This window comes from Sceloporus undulatus, unplaced genomic scaffold (assembly GCF_019175285.1).
Source record: "Sceloporus undulatus isolate JIND9_A2432 ecotype Alabama unplaced genomic scaffold, SceUnd_v1.1 scaffold_23, whole genome shotgun sequence".
In the NCBI taxonomy this organism is placed as follows: Eukaryota; Metazoa; Chordata; class Lepidosauria; order Squamata; family Phrynosomatidae; genus Sceloporus; species Sceloporus undulatus.
In genome coordinates, this window is record NW_024802945.1 from 1110476 (window position 1) to 1131909 (window position 21434).

General features: G+C 42.7%; 2 protein-coding genes across 2 annotated transcripts in view; both read left to right on the top strand.

Annotated features, from left to right (window-relative positions):
• LOC121917566 (cytochrome P450 2G1-like) overlaps positions 1-8159 on the top strand; it is a 19100-nt gene extending 10941 nt beyond the window's left edge. Inside the window, exons 2-9 of the mRNA XM_042443634.1 lie at positions 1756-1918; positions 2009-2158; positions 3480-3640; positions 4126-4302; positions 4961-5102; positions 5603-5790; positions 6726-6867; positions 7649-8159. Coding sequence (XP_042299568.1) covers positions 1756-1918; positions 2009-2158; positions 3480-3640; positions 4126-4302; positions 4961-5102; positions 5603-5790; positions 6726-6867; positions 7649-7830 — 1305 coding nt within the window. The 3' untranslated portion in view covers positions 7831-8159. The remainder of the gene's footprint in view (positions 1-1755; positions 1919-2008; positions 2159-3479; positions 3641-4125; positions 4303-4960; positions 5103-5602; positions 5791-6725; positions 6868-7648) is intronic.
• Positions 8160-10390: 2231 nt separating this feature from the next.
• LOC121917565 (cytochrome P450 2G1-like) lies at positions 10391-19536 on the top strand. Its single transcript, XM_042443633.1, has 9 exons — positions 10391-10617; positions 12713-12875; positions 12966-13115; positions 13612-13772; positions 14827-15003; positions 16164-16305; positions 16524-16711; positions 17401-17542; positions 18916-19536. The coding sequence occupies exons 1-9, from the start codon at positions 10438-10440 to the stop codon at positions 19095-19097; spliced, it is 1485 nt and encodes a 494-aa protein (XP_042299567.1). The 5' UTR covers positions 10391-10437; the 3' UTR covers positions 19098-19536.
• Positions 19537-21434: the final 1898 nt, after the last annotated feature.

Consider the following 21434-nt stretch of genomic DNA (forward strand, 5'->3'; position numbering starts at 1 on the left):
CTATGGGCAAGCAATCTCTAATGATTCTCTATGGGCAAGCAATCTCCATTATTTCCTATGGGCAAGAAATCTCCATTATTTTCTATGGGCAAGCAATGTGCAATGATTCTCTATGGGCAAGCAATCTCCATTATTTCCTATGAGCAAGCAATCTCCAATGAATCTCTATGGGTAAGTATGCTTTCCCTATGGGCAAGTATGCTTTCCCCATGGGCAAGTACTGTCCTTTGTTTTAGTACGTCCCGTAAACACAGCACCAGAGGAGCACCGAGATGCCATGCACTGTATGGAGCGGCACATGGCATCATGCCACCCTGGGGGCAGAGTTGGGCATGCACCGTATGGACACCATGCCCGAACTCTGTCTCCAGGATGGCCTTAATGGTCAGTCTGCATAGGCTGTGAGAAGAGGAAAAAGTAAAAGAAAACCAGAAAATAATAAGCACCAATCCACTGAAGGTGGGAAGTACTCTTATTTATTTCTTTTGTATATATATAAATTTCGTGTGTCTTGGATATTCATATAATTGTTGTTGCATGCCTTCAAGACGTTTTTGTCTTACGGTGACCCTAAGGCAAGACTATCATAGGGTTTTCCTGGCAAGATTTGTTCAGGGCTGTTGGGTTTTTTTTTTGGTCAGTGCCTCCCTCTGAGGCTGAGAGAATGTGACTTGCCTTAGGTGACCCAGTGGGTTTCCATGGCTGAGCATGATTCAAACCCAGGTCTCCAGAGTCATAGTCCAATGCTCCATCCATATATAATTTCAACTTTTAAAATTATGTTCTTGTTGAGGAATTAAATTCAAGCAAACGATCCTTGCTAAATGAGGCTTTTATTATGCAACCATTTGCATACCATTTCTCTGTTCCTTAACAGTGAAATCCCATTAAGAAAGCAAAAACATAAAGCCTTTACACTGTCTTCTGAGTAGCCAAGTCGTACCAATTTCCTCCCATTTGAAAGTACCTTGTTAGACATTTTGCAGATTTAAAACAGGAATGGCAGCAGATCAGTGATAGCAGAAGTAGTTGAGGAAAAACTCTCTCTCTGGGATCCTGTTGAGAACTGATGTAATGTAGTGGTTTACCAATATAAAACCAAGAGATTCTGGGTGAACGGAGCCATCTAGACTGGTCTTCGGGGGTGGGATGTTACTGCACCTGGGTTACTTTCCAGGAGCATCCCAAAATGTGGTGGAAATCAGGGGGAACATGTGCAAAAATAGGTCCCTGAGACCTTCTTATGCTAACCACTTGCATGACTTGCAATGACCACTTGCTGGTCATTGAAGCAGAACTTCTCAGGAGGCTTCCAACCTGTGCTTATCTTACATGGATACAGGGGTTATTGTTCTGTTGTTGTGTGATTTCGAGACATTTCCGACTTTTGGCAACCCTTCCACAGGGTTTTCTGGGACTAAAAGAGTGTGGCTCGCCCAAGGTAACCCAGTAGGTTTCCATGGTCAAGTGAGGCTTCAAACCCTGGTCTCCAGAGTCCCAGTCCAGTGCTCAATCCACAATGCCACAGGGGCTCTTTTATCTTATTACTTTTGTTTTATTTTGTATTTGTGTTATTTTATTGATTCAAATCCTCCTGCCTTGCCCTTTTATTCAAGGAATTACCATAGCAATAGCAGCAATCGATGACTTTCTTGGTGGTCCTGAAGATTTTGCCTGAGGTTTTTTCCATCTAGGGGAGAAAAGTAGCTGGGGGTATGGATTATGCCAGGTGTGATAAGCTATTCTCCTATGCAGCTGCGTGAAAAATACGGCCCCGTCTTCACCGTCTATTTTGGAACACGTCCGATTGTGGTCTTGTGTGGACACCAAGCGGTGAAGGAAGCCCTGGTAGACAAGGCTGAAGAGTTCAGCGGGAGGCGAACCACCCCTACTCTGGAACCAAGCTTCCAAGGATATGGTGAGGCATCATGATGGGCTTTGCAGTCATGGCTCCCACCCTTTCCACTCCTTCTTCTATGTCCTTCAATTTCTGTCCCGTTTTCTGCAGGAGTGGTCTTTGCCAACGGAGAGCGCTGGAGGCAACTACGCCGGTTCTCCCTCACCGTCTTGAGAGATTTCGGAATGGGGAAAAAATCCATCCAAGAGCGGATCCAAGAGGAGGCCCAGTTTCTGCTGGAAGAATTCAGGAAGACTAACGGTGAGCAAAAGATGGAAAGAATATTAGCTAATTTCCACATCCTCAACAAGAAAAGGGTGTCTCTATATATCAAAACACCTCATGGAGTCCTGGTGGCACAGTGGTTAAATGCCAGTATTTGCAGCCATAATGCTGTGAGTTCGATCCCAGGTCTCCAAGGTTGACTCAGCCTTCAATCCTTCCGTAGGTCAGTAAAATAAGTACCCAGCTTGTAAGGGGCAATGGGCTTATACATTGTAAACCGTTTAGAGAGCTCACTATGAGGTGGTATAGAAATGTAAATGCTGCTGCTATTGCTCATCAAAATGATTGTCAAAAGAAAGAATGGAATTGTAAATCAAAAGTATCCCCCCCCCCAATTTTAAATGAGTAGGAAAGCAGGGATGAGGGGGAGTAATCTGCTGTTTGTTATTTTTATATGCATTTAGGTTGGCAACCGTATTGTAAGGCTTGCATGGCTACATCTATTCAGAGGAGGCTTGCCCTTGCCTTCTTATGAGTTTAGCCTACTGCACCTTGTATTCCCCATAGTCTCCCTTCCAAATACTAACCAGGGCTGACCAAGTTCAGACAGGATCTGATACCTTAATGGCAATTTTCTCTCCAAAAGAGCAGACGCTTGTATTACTTAGATAAAAGCTGGATCTACACTTACCAGAATCCTCCACAAAGTACTCTGGCCCCAAATTTCCCCTTACCTCCTCTCCCTTGCTGCAGAGTTTTGCCTCTTGCCGACAGGTGTCTGCCTTTGCCCATGGTCCTGTTCATGACCCGGCATGACTGCTGAGGGCAGAACAAGGTGCCCAGCCATACTATTGATTCTGAGTGCCTTGTTCCCACCTCAAAGCAATTCACGCCTGCAAGAGAGATGCCAGGCAGCTCCCAGGGACCATGAGTGAAGAAGCAGCTGCCATCATCACTGCAAAGAGAGCTGAAAACTCACAGTAGGAAGTGAGTTATTTAAATGTGGGTAAGTGGGAGGAAGCCCTGAATTGGAGTTTGGGCATCATGGTCTGGTTCAGAGTTTTAGCGCTGCATCACATAAACAGGACACAATGAGCCTGGGAGGAACTAGGGGTAAAAAACCCATGTAGACAAGGCCATAGTCAGATGAGGAAGCATGCTAGATTTTGTCGCATTTTGCAAGATATCTTCTAGACCACCATTCCCTATCCTGATCACAGCCTTCCTGGTGCGCCAAATTAAATTTCCCACCCTCCTAAAACATCGGTCACTCACTCGCTTGGCTAAGACTTTTCTAGCAGGGGTACTCTGTCAGTGGAGTGACTGTTCATCCTTTCTCTCTGTCCTTGTGCTTTAGAGAAGCCCTTTAGTCCCATCTATATCATCAGCCGGGCTGTCTCCAACGTTATTTGCTCCATCGTTTTTGGTAATCGTTTTGACTACGAGGACAAGGATTTCCAGGCCCTCATGGAGATGATAAACAACAGCTTCCGGGAAATGAGCACCGCCTGGGCCCAGGTACTTCAAGTCCTCCTCCTTCTGCTGACTGGAAAAAAGGAGGTGGATCAGCTGCCAACTGCTAGTAGGAACTACTGTTTGACAAATGGCTTTCCACTAGCAGAAATATCAAGCCTTACAAGGTTTGGGAAGCACTGAATATGCAACCTGCCCTTTCCACCTAAGTAGGTACCCTTCTTCTCTCTTGACCTCTCCAGAGTCCTGGAGTTCTTTTTCTCCCATGTAGTTAATGGTTCACTTTATGCCTTTTCCAATCCAGGTGTTCTTTAACTTCCACAATACACTTTCCCTTGCCACTCAACCATATAGCACAGGTTTTAAAAAGCGAGTCTGCCAGTGCAATATATTCAGTTGCTTTTGGTTGATTCCTCTGGCACATAGGAATGGCTAGACCAACTCCAGGGGCAAAGTAGGAGCACATGGCTGATGCCAGGGAGGAGGAATATGGCAGGTCGCCTGCTAGTGTGCTTTCTCTCCTTGTGCAGTTGTACGACATTTATGAGAGCATCCTGAGGTACTTCCCAGGGCCCAAGGACAAGGTCTACAAATACCTGGATGGGATTAGAGTCTTCATTGCTAAGAGAGTGGAGAAGAACCAAGAGACCCTTGACCCCAGCTTCCCACGGGACTTCATAGATTGCTTCCTCATCCAGATGGAAAAGGTATTGGTGGGGCATGGAGAATGATAAGGATCTGTCAACCCCACACAGCCTTGTGTCATTCAGATTACACCTCTTAGCCATCTCTTGACCGATGGCAATGCTTTCTCAGGCTTATGGAAACTGAGGTCCAAACCATCTGCAGGCATGCAACTGCCAACCCAATTCTTGACCCACTCAAGGATTAACCAGTGGGGTGAGATTAACAAAAGCGGGAGATCATGGCACCATCGCAGATGTGTGAAGCTCTGTCCTTTAAACTGCTGGATGACACAATGTGCTGCAGAGTCGGTTTGGTTTGACAGATGGCAATAGGCTAGGAAAACAAAAGGCAAGGTACTTTGCAAGTACCTTGCGATCCAGAATGCCATTATTCAGGCATTTGTCAACCCAGCCAGATGATTTGAGATACATATGCAAAATTCCTTTTTGCTGCCCAATTCTAAGGTTCACCACCTGACAGGTTTAAACTAAGCCAGCTAAAGGTGGTATTCTCCTTAGTTTACATATCAACTGTAATCTGTAATTCAACCAGTTGATGATAATCGTGGAACTTATCCAGTCTCAGCTCACCTTCAGGAGCGAACACATTTTCCAAGTCTTGCTGATGATGTCTCTTTCTGGAATGATCTCATGCTGTTTTGTTCTTTTCTTCTCCCAGGAGAAAGATAACCCATCCAGTGAATTTAACATGAGAAACCTGGAGCTCACTGCTCTTACTCTTTTCTTTGGTGGTACAGAAACAATCAGCTCTACCCTGAGATATGGGTTCCTGTTTCTGATTAAATATCCCGAAATCCAAGGTATGAAAGGGTGAGGGATAGGGGGAAATAGCTAAGAAAACCTTCTAACTGTGGGAGGCACCTTCCCCCAGGATACAGACAAAGGCCCTTCAATTGGTATTCAAAGATTTACTGCTTCTGAACATGGAGTTTCCACTTGATTATACTGAAGTTTGAAACTCAGAGGCTGTGCAGACTGCTCCTAAGGGGTGGCCTGCAGCCACCTCCAGCTGCGCTGGATTAGGGCCGCAGTAACCGCATGCCACAGCCCCAATCTGGCTTTTCCAGGACGTGATAGCCATGGCACCGTGGCTTTATGGCACTCCTTTGGCACTGTGTCATGTGGACGCAGTGGCATAGGAGCGCTGTGACATCACGCATCACGTGGAGTGGTGCGTGGCATCACACTGCCCTGGGGTTGGAGTCAGGGCATGTGTCGTTAATGGCTGGTGTGTGCAACCCCTCAGTTCCTTTTGAAAATTAGAAATCAAAGGAACTAATCCAGTGACTATATTTGACAGCAAAAGTGCATGAGGAAATTGACCGAGTGATTGGACGGAACCGCGTCCCAAACATTGAAGACCGGACCCAGATGCCATATACAGATGCCGTCATCCATGAAGTGCAGAGATACAGTGATTTGCTTCCCATGGATCTGCCCCACATGGTTACTCGTGACACTGAATTCAGAGGATACATGATTCCCAAGGTATGCACATTGGGGGTAGCAGGGAAAAAACAGCAATGTTTTGCTATGAAATGTTGGATTTATTTTCATGGAATCTTTCATTTTTCTCAATCTACCCACAGGTATAATTCACCAAGGCACCAATTCTTCACACAGGGCTCTGTGGCATTTTTACTGCTTCTACCATGGTGGCTATTTGTGTAGATGACTTTGTAGGTAGTGGGAAAAGGCATTTGACTCCATTGATAGGAATCATTTTGTCAAGGATTTGCTTTTGGTCACAATATTAAGAACAGAATTTCTGAAGGTTTTCTGAGCAAAATCTCACTTCTTGAATCTGGACCCCATGGTTACCCATGGCACTGAATCCATAGGCTAGGTCATCTTTAAGGTACTAAGAAAAGTGACAACAGGAAAGACAGGCGGAGGGCCAGGAATGCAGTGTCTTGAAACAACGAACAATACCTATGAGATAGTCAGCTTTGCCTACTTACTATTCCATTGCTAGTCAAAACTGCTTCGGCTTTGAATGTCAGAAAAAATAGATGATGTGCAGAGCCAAGTACACTGAGGGTGCATTTACAATGTAGAAACAATGTAGTCTGACATTACTTTAAGTACTGTAGCTCCAGCCTATGGAATACTGGAACTTGTAGTTTTACACTGTCTTTAGCTTTCTCTGGCAAAGTGTAGTCATGCCTACCAAATTACAAATCCCAGGATTCTGTGGGACAGAACCATGGCTGTGAAAGTGGTGCCAAACTGCATTATTTCTAAAGTGTAAATGCACCTATAGTATCAACTGGTCCACCATCTTGGCATGGGACGCTTAACCAGAACTCATGGACCACTAATGAATAGATGACCAATGTTGAGACCCTCTGTTCCAAAACCTGGTGGTGCTCTCTGCACATCTTTGAAGGACTCACATCATCCCTCTTTCTTTTCCTTCCTAGGGAACAGAAGTCTACCCTGTACTCAGCAGTGTCCTGCATGACCCCACAATGTTTAAAAGGCCCTATACTTTCTACCCAGAGCATTTCCTGGATGAGAACGGACGCTTCAAGAAGAACGATGCTTTTGTGCCATTCTCCTCAGGTAGGGCTTTTGCAAACATGCTTTCTTTTACAAATGAAAAGGATCTCATTGTTTGTTGGTTTTACATTGCACAGTCACCTTTCAAACGTATATAGACAGGGCCTCCTCCCACAAACTGCCCTAGCTACTCTCCTGGAGAAAACAGCAAATCTAGAAGTCTTCTCACACACACTGTAGCCTTTTGTTTCTAAGTAGAGTAATCCCTACCCATGATTTTGGTATTCTTGGGCCACCTCAGCTCCCATCAAACAAACATTACTGGCTATCAACTCTCCTTTGGCAGATCTTTGAAAGTTGTTGACAGAAGGAAACCAAAGTTGCAGTGTAACCCAACCAAATGAAGAGTTGGGTTAAGAGTTAGTGTTTGGCATTAGTATTAAGGTTAATTTTGTGTATACAAGTCCTAATCTCCAGAGTTATAGATTTGAAAGGGATCCTGGATCACAGATGCTGGGGAAACATCAGAAATAAACTCTTATAGAAGATGACCGAAAAACGCACCAAAAACAATCCTAGATCTCTTTGCTATGAAAGGCACTAAGCGGCCAGGAATACCAGAAAGGCCATTCAAACTCATGGAAAGTTGAATATGGGTAACATCTGCTTGAGATCATAAGCAAGATCCAATGGGATTGCTAGTCATTCTGGTCTATAGACATCCTAGGGTGCTATGAATGTGGCAGGGGGGTTGCACAGTAAATGCTCCATGTTCATCAGAAGACGTATGAGAGAAACCTATTGATGTCTCTCCCTGCTGATGATTCTCCTATTTTGTTTGCAGGGAAAAGAATATGTTTGGGTGAAGCCTTGGCCCGTATGGAGCTTTTTCTCTTCTTCACCACCATTTTGCAGAGTTTCTCGCTGAAGCCGCTTGTGGACCCAGAGAAAATTGACCTAACCCCCATGGAGAGTGGATTTGCCACTATCCCACCATTTTATGAGCTCTCCATCATCCCACGCTGAGAGGTCCTGCTCTCCACAGCCATAACTGTTTTATAGAAGTTGTATTAACCAACTTCACAAGGAGAAAGGACACTTAGAATGATATCTTTCTTTTTTCACCCCCTGATTAGGTTTTTTGGGAGTGGAGTGGTGTTGAATCCTCAGATTGGTAATGTATGGCTCATTGCAGGCTTTGTAATTTGTTGCAGCAACAACTATTTCCTGGACAATTTTTTTAAAATACAATTTTGTATTTCGTATTTAATGGGACTTGAGCATCCACAGATATTGTTATCCATGGTGGGTTCTGGAACCAAATCCCAGCGGATAACAAGCAAAATGGTGTCCCTTACATAAAATGGAAAATCAAGGTTTTTCTATTTGGAATTTATACTTTTAAAAAATATTTTCAAGCCATGGATGGTTGAATCTGTAGATACAGAATCTGTAGAAATGGAGGGCCAATTGTACTTTCTTCTGTTTTTCACTGCTTATTCCAAAGAGGTGTTACTGTTCAGCACCTTGTAACATTGCATTCATAACCAAAAAGACTGGAATCCTCTTAGGGACTTACTTTCGTGTAACTGGACATATGTCTGCAGGGATTAGAACTGGACAGTTCTGTAGCATCTGTATCCAGTAAAGGTCTGCCCCTACATTACTATGTAGGGGAGACAACAAAGTGGCCAATGCACAAGACAGTATGCATTGGTGTGGATGTGCATTTGGACACTATTGCCAGTGCGCCGTTATTCATCTTTGCAATTCACTAACAGGGCTTCTCAGGGTTTCTAGTACATAGCTAAGGGCTTGTCTACATGGGTTATGTACTACGAATTACTCCCAGGTTCACTATGTCCTGTTTACATGACTCAGGGCCCAAACCCTGAATTGGATGCAGGCTGCCTTCATGACATCCACACCCAATTTGGCCTTTCCTCTCCTTAACATCTTACATTTTGCTTCGGGTTTTCGGCAGTTGCTCTGAGGTTAGAACAAGGTGTCCAATGCCAATAACATAGATGGGCACCTTGTACAGCTGCACCAGGCAATGGATGGGGGTCATATGGGAAGGTAGCTGCCAGTCATCGCTGCAGAGAGAGCACAGGCCATAGGGGAATTTGGGGGGAATTCAGGGCCAGAATACTTTGAGCCCAGAGTATTTTGGCCAGTGAAGACAAGCCCAAAGTGCACATAAAGTTACATCACATACACCATGTTAGAGGATTCTGGTCAATATAAATATTGAGTAAATAAATTCAACTTGTAATTATTGTCTGAATAAAATGCATTTTTAATATACCAAACATGATAGTGTTATGCCAAACTGAATAAACTGCTGTGTCTATTTGCAAATGAGTGTCTGTAAACTTGAACATATGTGGGCTGGATGGTGGCATTTCCATGTGGTTTTGGAGGAGGGGAGGTTGAGGCAAAAAGTGGCTGAAAAATCACACCAAATTGACTAGTACATGGCTTTGGGGGCCACAAAAGTGAGGTACAAAACTACAAATCCTGGATTCTGTAGGGTAGAGCCATGGCAGCTGCAAGTGGCATCAAATTGCTTTATTTGTACAGTGTAGATGCCTCCTATGTCTTATCTTTTATTTTCTGAAGCCTCAAAGGTATATAAACCAGGGTTTGGGAATAACATATTAGGATGAATTGGATTATTTGCTATCTTTCAAATAGTAATCATCCCTTAATTTGCTTTCTCTAGTGTAATGGAACAAAGGCTGGATTAATCCCCTTGGCATTAGAGAAAGGAGAGGGAAAGGTGAAGCATGTGTTTAGCTTGTCTTCGATTCATCCCCTATCTCTGTACTTGGAGATATTTTGAAATTATAAAGCAAATAAGCAAATAAAACACTGGATTAGCGTGGAGATATATGTTGTTGCTGACTTATGCTGGGAGTTTGGACTGATTAGTAGTAAGTGACTGAGCAAGAAAGGGAGAATGATGCTTTAAAAATAATTGACAGAACAGAAGAGTGATACTTTTCAAATCATTGTAAAGTGCCAAGTGGTCATGATGACAGAGAGGAGACAAGCAAGGAATACAGAACAGCAGAGAGTTAAGTCCATGTGGCATCCTGACCATTCGGAGGGAGAGCTAGAAGAAAGTGAGGAACTGAAAGAGAAGAAAGAGAACTGTTAGTGACATACAAATGCATAAGTTATACAAAGTGAATTATGTGCCATGGGGCAACAGACTTATTCTGCAGAAGCAGAGTTAGGTATACAGCAATGCTGGGCACTGTGGCTATGTGTTATAACTGTGCAACTGTGCATTGTCGTATATTGTGGGTTGCCCCATAGGCTTGAATGCAGCATGCCCCTATGTGTGTGGTAACAGCACACACACCATTGCAAACAGCGGAGGTCGGCCCTCCGCATATATTCAAGGCTGTGGACCCCAGATCCCACATTAGGAGGGGCGACTGTACTGTTATAGCAGGAAAGAGAATTAAATTTGGCTCGGTTCCCAAGATTAAGCACTCCATGTGTTTAGTTTGTACAGTTATATAAGGCAGTAGGTGGGGCTGAATGCAGCACTCATTAAATAGATAGAGAGAACCAGAGATCAACATTCTGAGTAGTGGACTGCAACGAGTAGCAAACTCAATCATGGAGTTAGTTAGTGCAGTCACCTTCTTCCTTTCCATCTACCTCTCTTGCCTTGCCATCATAATAACTAAGCGGAAACTGTCGCAGAAGGGAAGGCTTCCTCCGGGTCCCACTCCGCTTCCTATAATTGGGAATTTCCTACAGATCAAGTCATCGGAAATGTTAAAATCTCTTCTCAAGGTGAGTGATTGTCCCTTGAAAAAACAGCATTTGCATGCCAGGGATGATAGCGCATCTAAGGAGACGATTAGGATTTACCAAGGGCTCTGACTATCTCCTTACTCCTTTTGCATTTCTCTGCTTGAAGAGTGGAATCTTCCTTTCCATTGCAGTCCCTCGCAAATAATCGTGAATCTATACCTTCCTCTGTTTTTTGTGATACTGTATTCCCCCAGATCTCCTTCCAACCAAAACATCTTCATCTATCCCCTCTTCATTTTTCTATTTGCTTCTGAAGGATGCGGATTACATCCATCTTCAAGGATGCATAATATTCCTTGGCTGGGTAAATTTCAAGTTAACTTTAATTTTCCTTCCTTCCCTATTTGTATTCACCCTCTCATTGCTTCTCAGCCTTTTGGCCAAGATCAAGTGTGTGTGTGTGTGTGTTTGTGTAGTACCCTCTCCACCTGCTTTAAAGATTGTTTGGGGCTTTGGTACCCATCCCTTTGGAAATTCTTCATGAATATGGTACAGTCTCCCAGCAATACCAATCCTTGCTTTCTGATCACACAACATTTAGATCACACGACACTCCACTTCTCAAAAACTGTTAATGAGCACCAAAAAAAGCCCTCTGAAAGCAAAGTCTGGTGATATTTGAAATGGCCTCCAAACATTGAAATCACCAACATTTTCTGAAATGGGAGGCAATCCATGAAAGGTTATGCCAACTTAAGTGGGTTAGTCTTTCAGCAATGACAAGAACTTTTCTGGATGTTTCAAGCGTTTATTACACCAGGTTTATCCATTTCTCCAGTTGGAGAATATTATTCTAGATTGATTCTCCTCCATTGACAAAGAACTTTGTCCTAGGCAGAAATAGCACAAATGCTTGCACAATGTTTCCCTTTTGTACCCCCACTTTGTGTTTCTCTTGAGGTGGAATATCTGGGTGAAAATATGATTATTTTTCCCCCTGGGTTTTATCTGATGTTTGATTTATGTGATACTTTTATTAAAATCTTTCCACTCTTCCTTTTGGTTTGAATGGTGTGATCCTAAAGGCAGCTATGGGCTGGTTTTTTGGGGTCCTGAAGACAATACTTTGCTTTCTTTCTCTCTCAGTGGCAAAAAGTGGCTGGGCTGGATTTAAATGCAGACAGTAGTTTGAATCAGAGTTAAATGCCCCTCTCAACAAGCCATTGTCTGCTCAAATCTGCATCCCATTCTTTGAATGAAACAGGGATACCTCACTAAGGAGTTCAGATTGGTTATACTTTATATATGTCGTTTTTAGAATGTGTTTAAATGAACGTGGGTTAGTGAGATAAGATGTATGAAATGTGATTATACAGTTTGTGCAGACTTCATATCCGTGGCTCTTCCTTACTTGCAAGGAGAAAATGGGGGACTTAAAATTGGGCATGCTCCCCCATTGAAGGCTATGGGGCTTGAATATGTGCAAGTTTCTGTTTTCGTGGGGGGAGGGGGGGTCTGGAACAGATCCCCCGTGAAAATGGAGGGCTGACTGTACTTTGTTTTTGTCAGGTTTTAAAAGAAGTTTATTGCATGTCTTAATAATCTGATGTACCCCTGCCGTGTTGTAGTCGCTTCCAGGATAAAGTTGGATATTATCACATGCAAAATGCCACCGATGCTGCCACCCGGCAGAATCCTGGCTGACTTCTGCCTAGACACTGCTCTCAGCCAGCCTTTTTTCAAAACCGAGAACTCCTGGATTTGCAAATCGACAGGTTGAGTGAGGCTTCCAGCCAGACATTAGCCAGGGTTCAGCTGGGTGGCGGCATTGGCGGCATTTTGCATGTGATAATACCCAACTTTACCCTGAAAGAGACTTCAATGCTGCAGGGGTAAGTCGGGGGTTTTAAGCTATGCGATAAACTCCTAAGAGTCAGTCTACTCTGTAATATCTGATTTAGTTATAAACTAGAGAGACTGCCTTCCCTCTGTCCCTTTCTGCTATAAGACTCTAAGCTCTGGTCCCCCTGCATTTGAGCTGCAGGACAGAACCACTGCTAAGGACATCATTATAAAAAGTCTGCCTATATTATAACAAGATTGTGCCCACTTAACGGGTCCTTTTCCTACACAGCTGCGTGAAAAATATGGTCCCGTGTTCACCGTCTATTTTGGATCTCGTCCAATTGTGGTCTTATGTGGACACCAAGCTGTGAAGGAGGCCCTCGTAGACAAGGCAGAAGAATTCAGTGGAAGAGTAACCAACCCTACTCTGGAACGGAGCTTTGATGGATATGGTGAGCCGACCCAATTGACTTTGCAAGGATGGCTTGCACCTTTTTCTCTCCTTCTTGTATGCCCTTCCATTTCTTTCTTGTTTCCTACAGGGCTGGTCTTTGCCAATGGAGAGCGTTGGAGGCAAATGCGCCGATTCTCGCTCACCGTCTTGAGGGACTTTGGAATGGGGAAAAAGTCCATTCAAGAGCGGATCCAGGAAGAGGCCCAGTTCCTACTGGAGGAGTTTCGGAAGACAAAGGGTGAGTTGAGATGTAAAGATTATTAATACATTTTCTCATTCTCAACAAGGAAAGGATGCCAAAACAACCTCATCAAAAATAATTGTCAGACACATCAACATCTTCCATCTTGGCATGAAATCAACGTACTCATATATACTCATACATAAGTAAAAAAAATTATGCTGAAATGTTGGTCAATCCTGGGTAGACTTAAATACGGGTCAATATTGTACAGTATTGTGGCTCAGAAAATTACAGCTGCAGAAGCGTTTGTATTTTAAAAGGCAGAAACCAACAGTGGTTTCTATATCACTGTTAGCATTAGAAATTGATATTCCTTACCTTCAGGACGGTCAAAATATTATCTAAGCCATCTGTCTCCTTCCTGATCCCAACTTTCCAGATGTGTTCGACTAAAAATCCAACACTCCCAAAACATCTGGAAGACACCAGGTTGCCAGGAGTACCTGCAGTGAAGTGACTCCCCTCCTTTCTCTCTGTCCTTGTACTTTAGAGAAGCCATTTGATCCCACCTACTTTCTCAGCCAGGCCGTATCCAACATCATTTGCTCCATCGTTTTTGGGGACCGTTTTGACTATGAGGACAAGGAATTCCAGTCGCTCATGGAGATGATGAACAACAGCTTCCGAGAAACAAGCACGGCCCGGGCCCAGGTACTCCAAATCCTCTTCCCTCTGCTGAATGGAAAAAGGTGGTGCATTACCTGCCACCTACCAACTGAGGAAAAGGTTTCCACCCCAGAAATGTTGATCTAGCCTTAACACTACATTACCAGACCCATTTGTACTAGACAAGGAATTTTAGGATCTCATGGAGATGATGAACAAAAGCTTCCAAGGAGATCAGCACAGCCTGGTCTCAGGTAACTGATACCTCTCCTTCTACTGATTGGAAAAATGGAGGAGGATCCGTTCTTGGTGCCACCTGCTAGTATGGACTCACCATCTGAGGACAAGGTTTCCACCCCAGAAAATTTTGATCTAGCCTTAACACTACTGTACCAGACCCATATGTTATTCACATGTCTTTAGCTGACTGGATAATACTAATACTAATAATAATAATAATAATAATAATAATAATGATTTATCTGTGGATTCTTTATCTTTTCCTTTACACACACAGCAGAGGATTCCTCAAGAGTCTGCTTTACCAGGCCTTGTGAACATGTATTTTGTTGGTCAGCTACCTAGGAAATACTCACTTTGAAGAGAAGGATATACCTTTAGGAAGTCTATATGGTGCATTTCATATGATGCACTCTATGCAGGGGGCACACAAAGGCTGAGATCCCATATTGGCACTTAACTCAATGGCATGTTCAGTTTCATATTTTCCCATGGGCCAGAAATTGTCAGTCCCTAGGAGGAATTCCTCCTGCTTTCACTTCTTGGGGAGAAGGAGAAGGAAGGTGGTAAAGAATCATGGAGAAACAGCTTGTTTTAGCTTAGTCGTGAAGAGAAGAAATGGAGTGCACCCATCTTTTCACATTGCAAGTAAAAGCTGCGCTTTTGTGCACATAAGGCATAAAGCAGATGCCACCCCAAGAAATTTCTCTGTGTTTGTGTGTGCCCCTAGCCCACCTTAAACAAAATGGGACTACCAGCGTTAGAAATTGTCCTGGACCAAACTAGGAAAGCTCTGCTGATGCCAGGGAGGAATGTGGCTGGTCACCACCAGCTAAGCATGTCTTGTTTTCTCATGCAGATCTATGACATGTATGTCAACATCCTCAAGTATTTCCCAGGGACCCAGACCAAATTCTATGACATCCTGGAAGATATGAAACGCTTACTTGCCAAGAAAATACAGAAGAATAAAGAGACCTTTGACCCCGACTTCCCACGAGACTTTATCGATTGCTTCCTCATCCAGATGGAAAAGGTATTTTGGGGAGTCATGAAAGGGGTTGAGGATCAGGCAACTTCATGCAAGTTGCTGTCCTCCAAATTATAATTCTGATCCTCTTCTTGACCAATGGCCATGTTGTCTTGGAGATGAGGGAGTTGTAGTTGGTAGGGTACTAAGTGAGCTGAAGTTGGTAGGGAATTGGTAGGGCACCAAGCTGTCTACCTTGCTCTGGAGCCATATGAGAGTTAGCCAGTGCTTTGATACTTACAAAGGTGGAAGATCATGCCACCACATTTCCTTGAACTCTGCCATTTCTACTTCAGGGAATAGCAATGTCCTGTGATATGCCTTTGACAGCTTGTCTTAGGCCAGGAAATCCTAATGCATTATCATGATGTCCTTTGCAAAGCAAGAAGAGCCAATGAACAATAGACAACAGTTTTCATTAAAACTGGTTTTTCACAGTATATCTGGAACCACTGCATTTCTTGGCTTCTTACTGAAAAAGGTTAAATGACAAGTCAAGGGAAATGTTTCCAACCTGATTTGGCAACTGAACATAAATGTTGATAGTCTTGGCAAATACTCTGTGAACAAGAGTGTCACTTTAGCCAGACTGAGGCAAATACCCACAATTTCATTTAGAGACTGGATGCCCAATGAAGGCATCAGTTTTTGGAACCTCTGGAGAACTCCGGGAAGATACCAAAGGATGCCTTCAGTATGCATCCCACTATAAGCACATTGGCCTCCACCGCCCTATATGTCAGCTGCTTGCTAATAAATTACCAGTTAGCAAATTTAAATCTCATGCCCACATGAGAAAGATGGCTCTTGAGATGGTTGGGGGTAATTGCACAAGAAATGTAGTGACTTTCTTCCTCTACAACAACCAAAAAAGTCTATGCCGGTGTTACACTGATGTATGCAACTGACGGAATATCAGGTGATATTTCTTTTAGGTTGGATTTCACTGAATGAAGTGCAACTAGATTCTGGTTTCCATATTAAAAAAGATTCATCTTAAACATTAGGTAGAACATCTTGACAGAACGAGCTGTTTGATAGCAGAATGGACTGCCTGGAAGGGCAGTGGAGTCTATCAGTTCACCCTCAAGATAGACCATACTGTCCTTTTTTTGCTGCCAATGGTCCTTTCTGGAGTGTTCTTACAATGTTTTCCCTGTTTTCAGGAGAAAGACAAGCCATCCAGTGAATTTAACGACACGAACTTATTGATCACAACCCTTAACCTCTTCTTTGCTGGAACAGAGACAGTCAGCTCTACCTTGAGATACGGATTCCTATTTCTGATGAAATATCCTGAGGTTCAAGGTATGCAAGGATGAGGATGGAAAACATTATTTAAGTATCCCTCTACAATTGGAAGCCACTCCCTAAGAATACATATTCAGGATACCTCTTAAAACTGGTATTGGGAGGGTTGCTGTCTCTGAACCCTGGAAATTCCTTTTGGTTATATTGAATTTAGAAAAGTGCCTCCCTTAAGGAGTTAAATTCTTTAGAATTGATTCAGTGAATTCATTCGACAGCAAAAGTGCATGAAGAAATTGACCGAGTGATTGGACGGAACCGTGTCCCAAACATCGAGGACCGGACCCAGATGCCATATACGGATGCTGTCATCCATGAAATACAGAGATTCAGTGATCTGATTCCCATGGATTTGGCCCATATGGTTATTCGTGACACTGAATTCAGAGGATACATGATTCCCAAGGTACGGACACTGGGCATAGCAGATAAAGTCCAGAATATGTTGTTACTGAAGTTTTAGAAAAATTTGATGGAATATTCCATTATTTTTTTTGAGCCATCCATCATTTGCCAAGGCAGAATGTCTTCATATAGCTGATTTGCCTATTGACATGTTTGCTGGTGGATGTTGTGGCTAGTGCTATAAATGGTTATTAGGGAGTAAGAAAAGGCATTTGACACCCTTGAGTCGGATAGTTTTGTCCCAGAATGGCTCTGAGTCATGAGATTCAAAAACAGGTTCTGAAGATGAACATTTCAGAGCTCAGTTTTACCTCCAGAATCTGGACCACACAGTTATCTAGGACACTGAGTTTGCAAGCTATGTCATCCCAAAAGTACAAAGAACTGTGAAAGGTCCAGGGGAAGGTACACTACAGGAATGTCGTGTATTGAAGAATGAACAATATTTATGAGAATTTACATTTTGTCAGTTTGACCATCTGCTCCTGGAGAAAATATCTTTAACTTGGAACATCAGCAGAAGTAAATGAAGTGTAGAGTCAAGTACAGATAGTCTCAACTGATCCAACATCTTTGCACTGAACATTTAAATGGAAATCATGGGCCACTGATGGATGGTAGACCACACTCAGGTCTAAAAACTGCTTTTGCCATTGTTGAAACTTAGAATTTCTTTCTTTTCTTTCCCAGGGAACTGAAATCTATCCTGTGCTCAGCAGTGTCCTTCATGACCCCACAATGTTCAAAAAGCCTTTTACTTTCAGCCCAGAGAACTTTCTGGATGAAAATGGACGCTTCAAGAAGAACGAAGCCTTTGTCCCATTCTCCTCAGGTATAGCTCTTCTATACACTTTTGCAAATGAGGAGGAGGACTGAACTCTATTTGGTTTTGTTCCACATGCCTGGATTTTGATCTTATGAATGTGGGTGTCCTCTATCTCTCACAGCAGACTTTGAGTCTGATGTATCCATTACCTTACCTCAATGAATCAACAGATTTTCTGATATAAAATTCTTTACGCTTTGGAGATTTAACAGACATAGCCAGGATAGGGACAGGATGCCTCTCCTGTTTCTTATCCCATCCATGACAGTGATCATGCGAAAGCTTTTCAAAATGTAGAGCAAATCCTGTCATTATCCTGTCATTGAAGCAGCTTTGCATTAATGCAAAACTCCCATTGATGCAAAAATGCCGGGCAAAGCCACTTCAGTGACGGGACAATGACAGGATCAGTGTGGCATTGTTTGAAATGCTTTCACGTAATTGCTGTCACTCGCACTTTCCAGACAGGATAATGTTCGGATGAGTGTGATATTGTTTGAAAGTCCTTCCGATGATCGTGTTGGAAGGACAGAGAATTGCATCCCGTCCTCCTTGTGATAATCTTCTCTGGCTTTTAGTTTGTATTTTTATATTGTTTCAAAGTAGAGAAATTTTTGCCCATCGCTTTGGCATTCTTGAACCTTCTCAGCTCCCATTGAAACATATCACAACATTTTGCTGGATATAGGGATGTAATTCTTTCCTACTTTCATTTTGGAAGGTATGAAGAAATAATTTTAGGAATTTTTCTTCTTAGTGTGATAAAGTCTTTGAAAACTGCAGTTTTTGTAGAATATTTGCAGTTCGGGACTTGTGGTGTGTTCGTTTTTCAAGACTTGTGTGTTAGTTTTTGAGATGAGATGAAAGAAAGTCTACAGAATCCACAAGAGTTTATGAGTGAGGCAGGTGATTTACAGCAAAGGCCTCACCTATCAGAAGATATACCATAGAAAGCTATTTACTATATATACTCATGTATAAGTCTAAAAAAAATTGACTCAAAAAACCTGTGTTGACATATCCATGGGTCAACGTAAATACTGTATCTTAACTCTTATTTAAAAGAAGGAACTATCCTTCAGTGAAATGCAAGAGTATAATCAGTCCTGGAAGCACCAACTCACCCTACTCTCTCATCCATCCAGCCTTAAATGTGAGCACAAAGAGTTATGTCTGCTGGAATGTAGTAAGTCTTTTGACGTTGTTGTGTTTTGCTTCGTCTTTTAGATCCTTTGCTATATGCCCCTAGGTTTTACTCTCAACTTATCCACGGGGCATAGCAAAATCCATAATTTTGCCCCCAAAACCTGCCCTCGACTGATACATGAGGCCGACCTGTATGTCCTTCTCACTTGACGATTCTCTTGTTTTGCTTCCAGGGAAACGGATCTGTGCGGGTGAAGCATTGGCCCGAATGGAGCTATTCCTCTTCTTCACCACCATCTTGCAGAGTTTTGAGCTGAAGCCCCTCATTCCCCCAGAAGACATTGACACAACTCCTCAGGAAATCGGCTTTGCCACTATCCCACCTTTGTACCAGCTCTCCATCATCGCACGCTAACCCATAGGTCACACTGCCCATGGCCATTGCTCTCTTACAAACACTGGATTCCACAATTCCATCAGCAGAGACCTTTCATTCTGTTTTCTGGCTCACTTGCAGTTTGTTTGCTTTTAAAGTTGGCATCGACAGATTAGGGCTTGTTCAAATGGAGTGTTCTTGACAATCTTAGATGGAGAGGGAAGAAGCTCATGGTTCATTCCAGAGTATTATATATGCTTTTATATCAGCCAAAGGAATGTGGTCCAATCTTCTTTGTTTTTGTATCTGTACTTAAGGAGTGTGTAAGCCTTGAGATTGCCTTGAAAGATAAAATATAACAAGGCATCAAGCGTTTGAATTTTGGGTTCAGCTTTATCATATAATTTTGGCATCAGGCTTGTCATAAAATGTGGTGCCATCTTTTCTATTTTTCTATCTATACCTAATTAAAAAAAAATAATAAAACTTTAATTTATATCCCGCTTTTTGTTACCACGATCAAAGAGGCGTACAATGTTTAAAAAATACAACATATACAATCCCCCTCCCTTAAAAAAGGATTAAACAATTCTATGCATTAAAATTACAAATGATGAAATCTAAAAACAGTCCGATAATAAAATAACGGTGGGCAGAGTCTTTGCTTATATATGTCTTTGGGGGAAGTGTTACATGGCCGGGTTCTATTCCGGGAAGTCGTGCCGGAAGATATCCGTCTTGACAGCTTTCTTGAAGCTCTCTAGGTTGGCAATTTGACGGATCTCGTCCGGCAGGCCATTCCATAAAGTGGGAGTGTGTCAACCTTGAGATTGTCTTGAAAGATAAAATATGACAACAATGGATCAAGCGTTTGATTTTGGCTTCAAGTTTATCATAAGATAGCACACTGCTTAGTCCGAAGTATGACTCTTAATGTCTCAAACCCAGCCAGACATCCAGGCCAGGAACATCAGAAGGCACATGGCCCAATGGCCAATATGATGATCTAGCAATAAGTATCCACAATGTATTCAACCAGAAGGTCACACAAAGATTTTGGGTGCCTCCAAATGTTCTTTTGGGTAAGCTAGGATTCCTTAGGTGCACAAGAGCAGCCTGAGTTTCCCCTTCACTCTTCATTCTTCCCCTCCATTCACCAGGATTGTTCCTAAAGGCAACCTGCTCTTGGAGGAATACAGGAAGAAATGCTCCCACTTTGACTCATTTCTACCATTCTTATAATTGTGGATTACAGTTGTTGTCCCTGTATACACTCACACACTTATAGTACTATGACACAAGTGTGTAGGGAAGCATACCAAACCTTAGAGGTTATTTCTTAAAAGAAGAATTTTTACTTGTAAGAAATAACAGGCAAAATCCTGCATCAGAGACTGTGATGTGTAACCTTATGAAGGCAGTGTTATATTGCTGCCATGATACACAACCATACTAATGAACTGTGACAATGGAGAATGGGCCATCACACAAGATGTCCCAATGTGCAATGTGTATTAATACACTACATTTCCCAATGTGAAATGTGTCCTGAAGCACATGTCCCAATGGATAATGTATACAGCACGTTGCGTATCAGGACACGCTGTGCATTGGGAAATGTGGTTCATTGGGATTTTTATATGGTGGCCATGCTGTTAGTTCCATTTGGACAATGGGACAAAAGATGTAGCTGTGTCACCGATCTCCTCCTGAGAATACAAGCATTGCACAACATCACAATTCACTTCTATGTGACCGTAAGCCAATTTACAATGACTTTTCTAGGACCAAGGTGCACAGGAAAGGATGTTGTTTCTGGATGCTTCCCAGCTGTTTCTGATTTTGGTGACCCTAAAGCAAGCCCATCATGTTGTTGTTTTTCTCAGCAAGATTGGGACAGGAGAGTTACTCTGTTCATTGAGATGCACTGATGTATTCATGCACATGTGTCCATGCACACATCGCCACCACTGAATAATATAGGATGGAAAAGTCCACATTTTTTGCCATTCACAGGGAGGCCAGAACCAATCATCTAGGGATGGGAAGGATCCACTGTGCAATGTAACTGGCCTGCATTAGTCTGTATGCAAATAATTATCTAACCTCTTTATAGATTTTTATTTGCTATAAAGCAGTTAAAATGGTATATCTATACTTGAGCAGGGGTGAGCATAGTGCTGCAGATGGGCTGCATGTACCTCCTGGAACCCTTTTCTGTGGCCCTGAAGCCCCATCCTGTATTGCAAAATCTTTCTAATACTCCATTTTAAAAAACCACATCCAGGCAATGTTTGTCCCAAAACCATACAGAAAGCCCCCTATGTGTAAAAACATTTTTTAAAATCCAGTGTCACCCCACAATCTCCCTTGAAT

What these genes read in the sequence shown, in the direction of transcription:
- LOC121917565 (XM_042443633.1), top strand. Translation starts at nt 10,438, where the DNA reads ATGGAGTTAGTTAGTGCAGTCACCTTCTTCCTTTCCATCTACCTCTCT. An exon ending in CAAGCACGGCCCGGGCCCAG is followed by an intron (nt 13,773 to 14,826) that starts GTACTCCAAATC and finishes TTTCTCATGCAG; the next exon opens with ATCTATGACATGTATGTCAA. An exon ending in CTTTGTCCCATTCTCCTCAG is followed by an intron (nt 17,543 to 18,915) that starts GTATAGCTCTTC and finishes TTTTGCTTCCAG; the next exon opens with GGAAACGGATCTGTGCGGGT.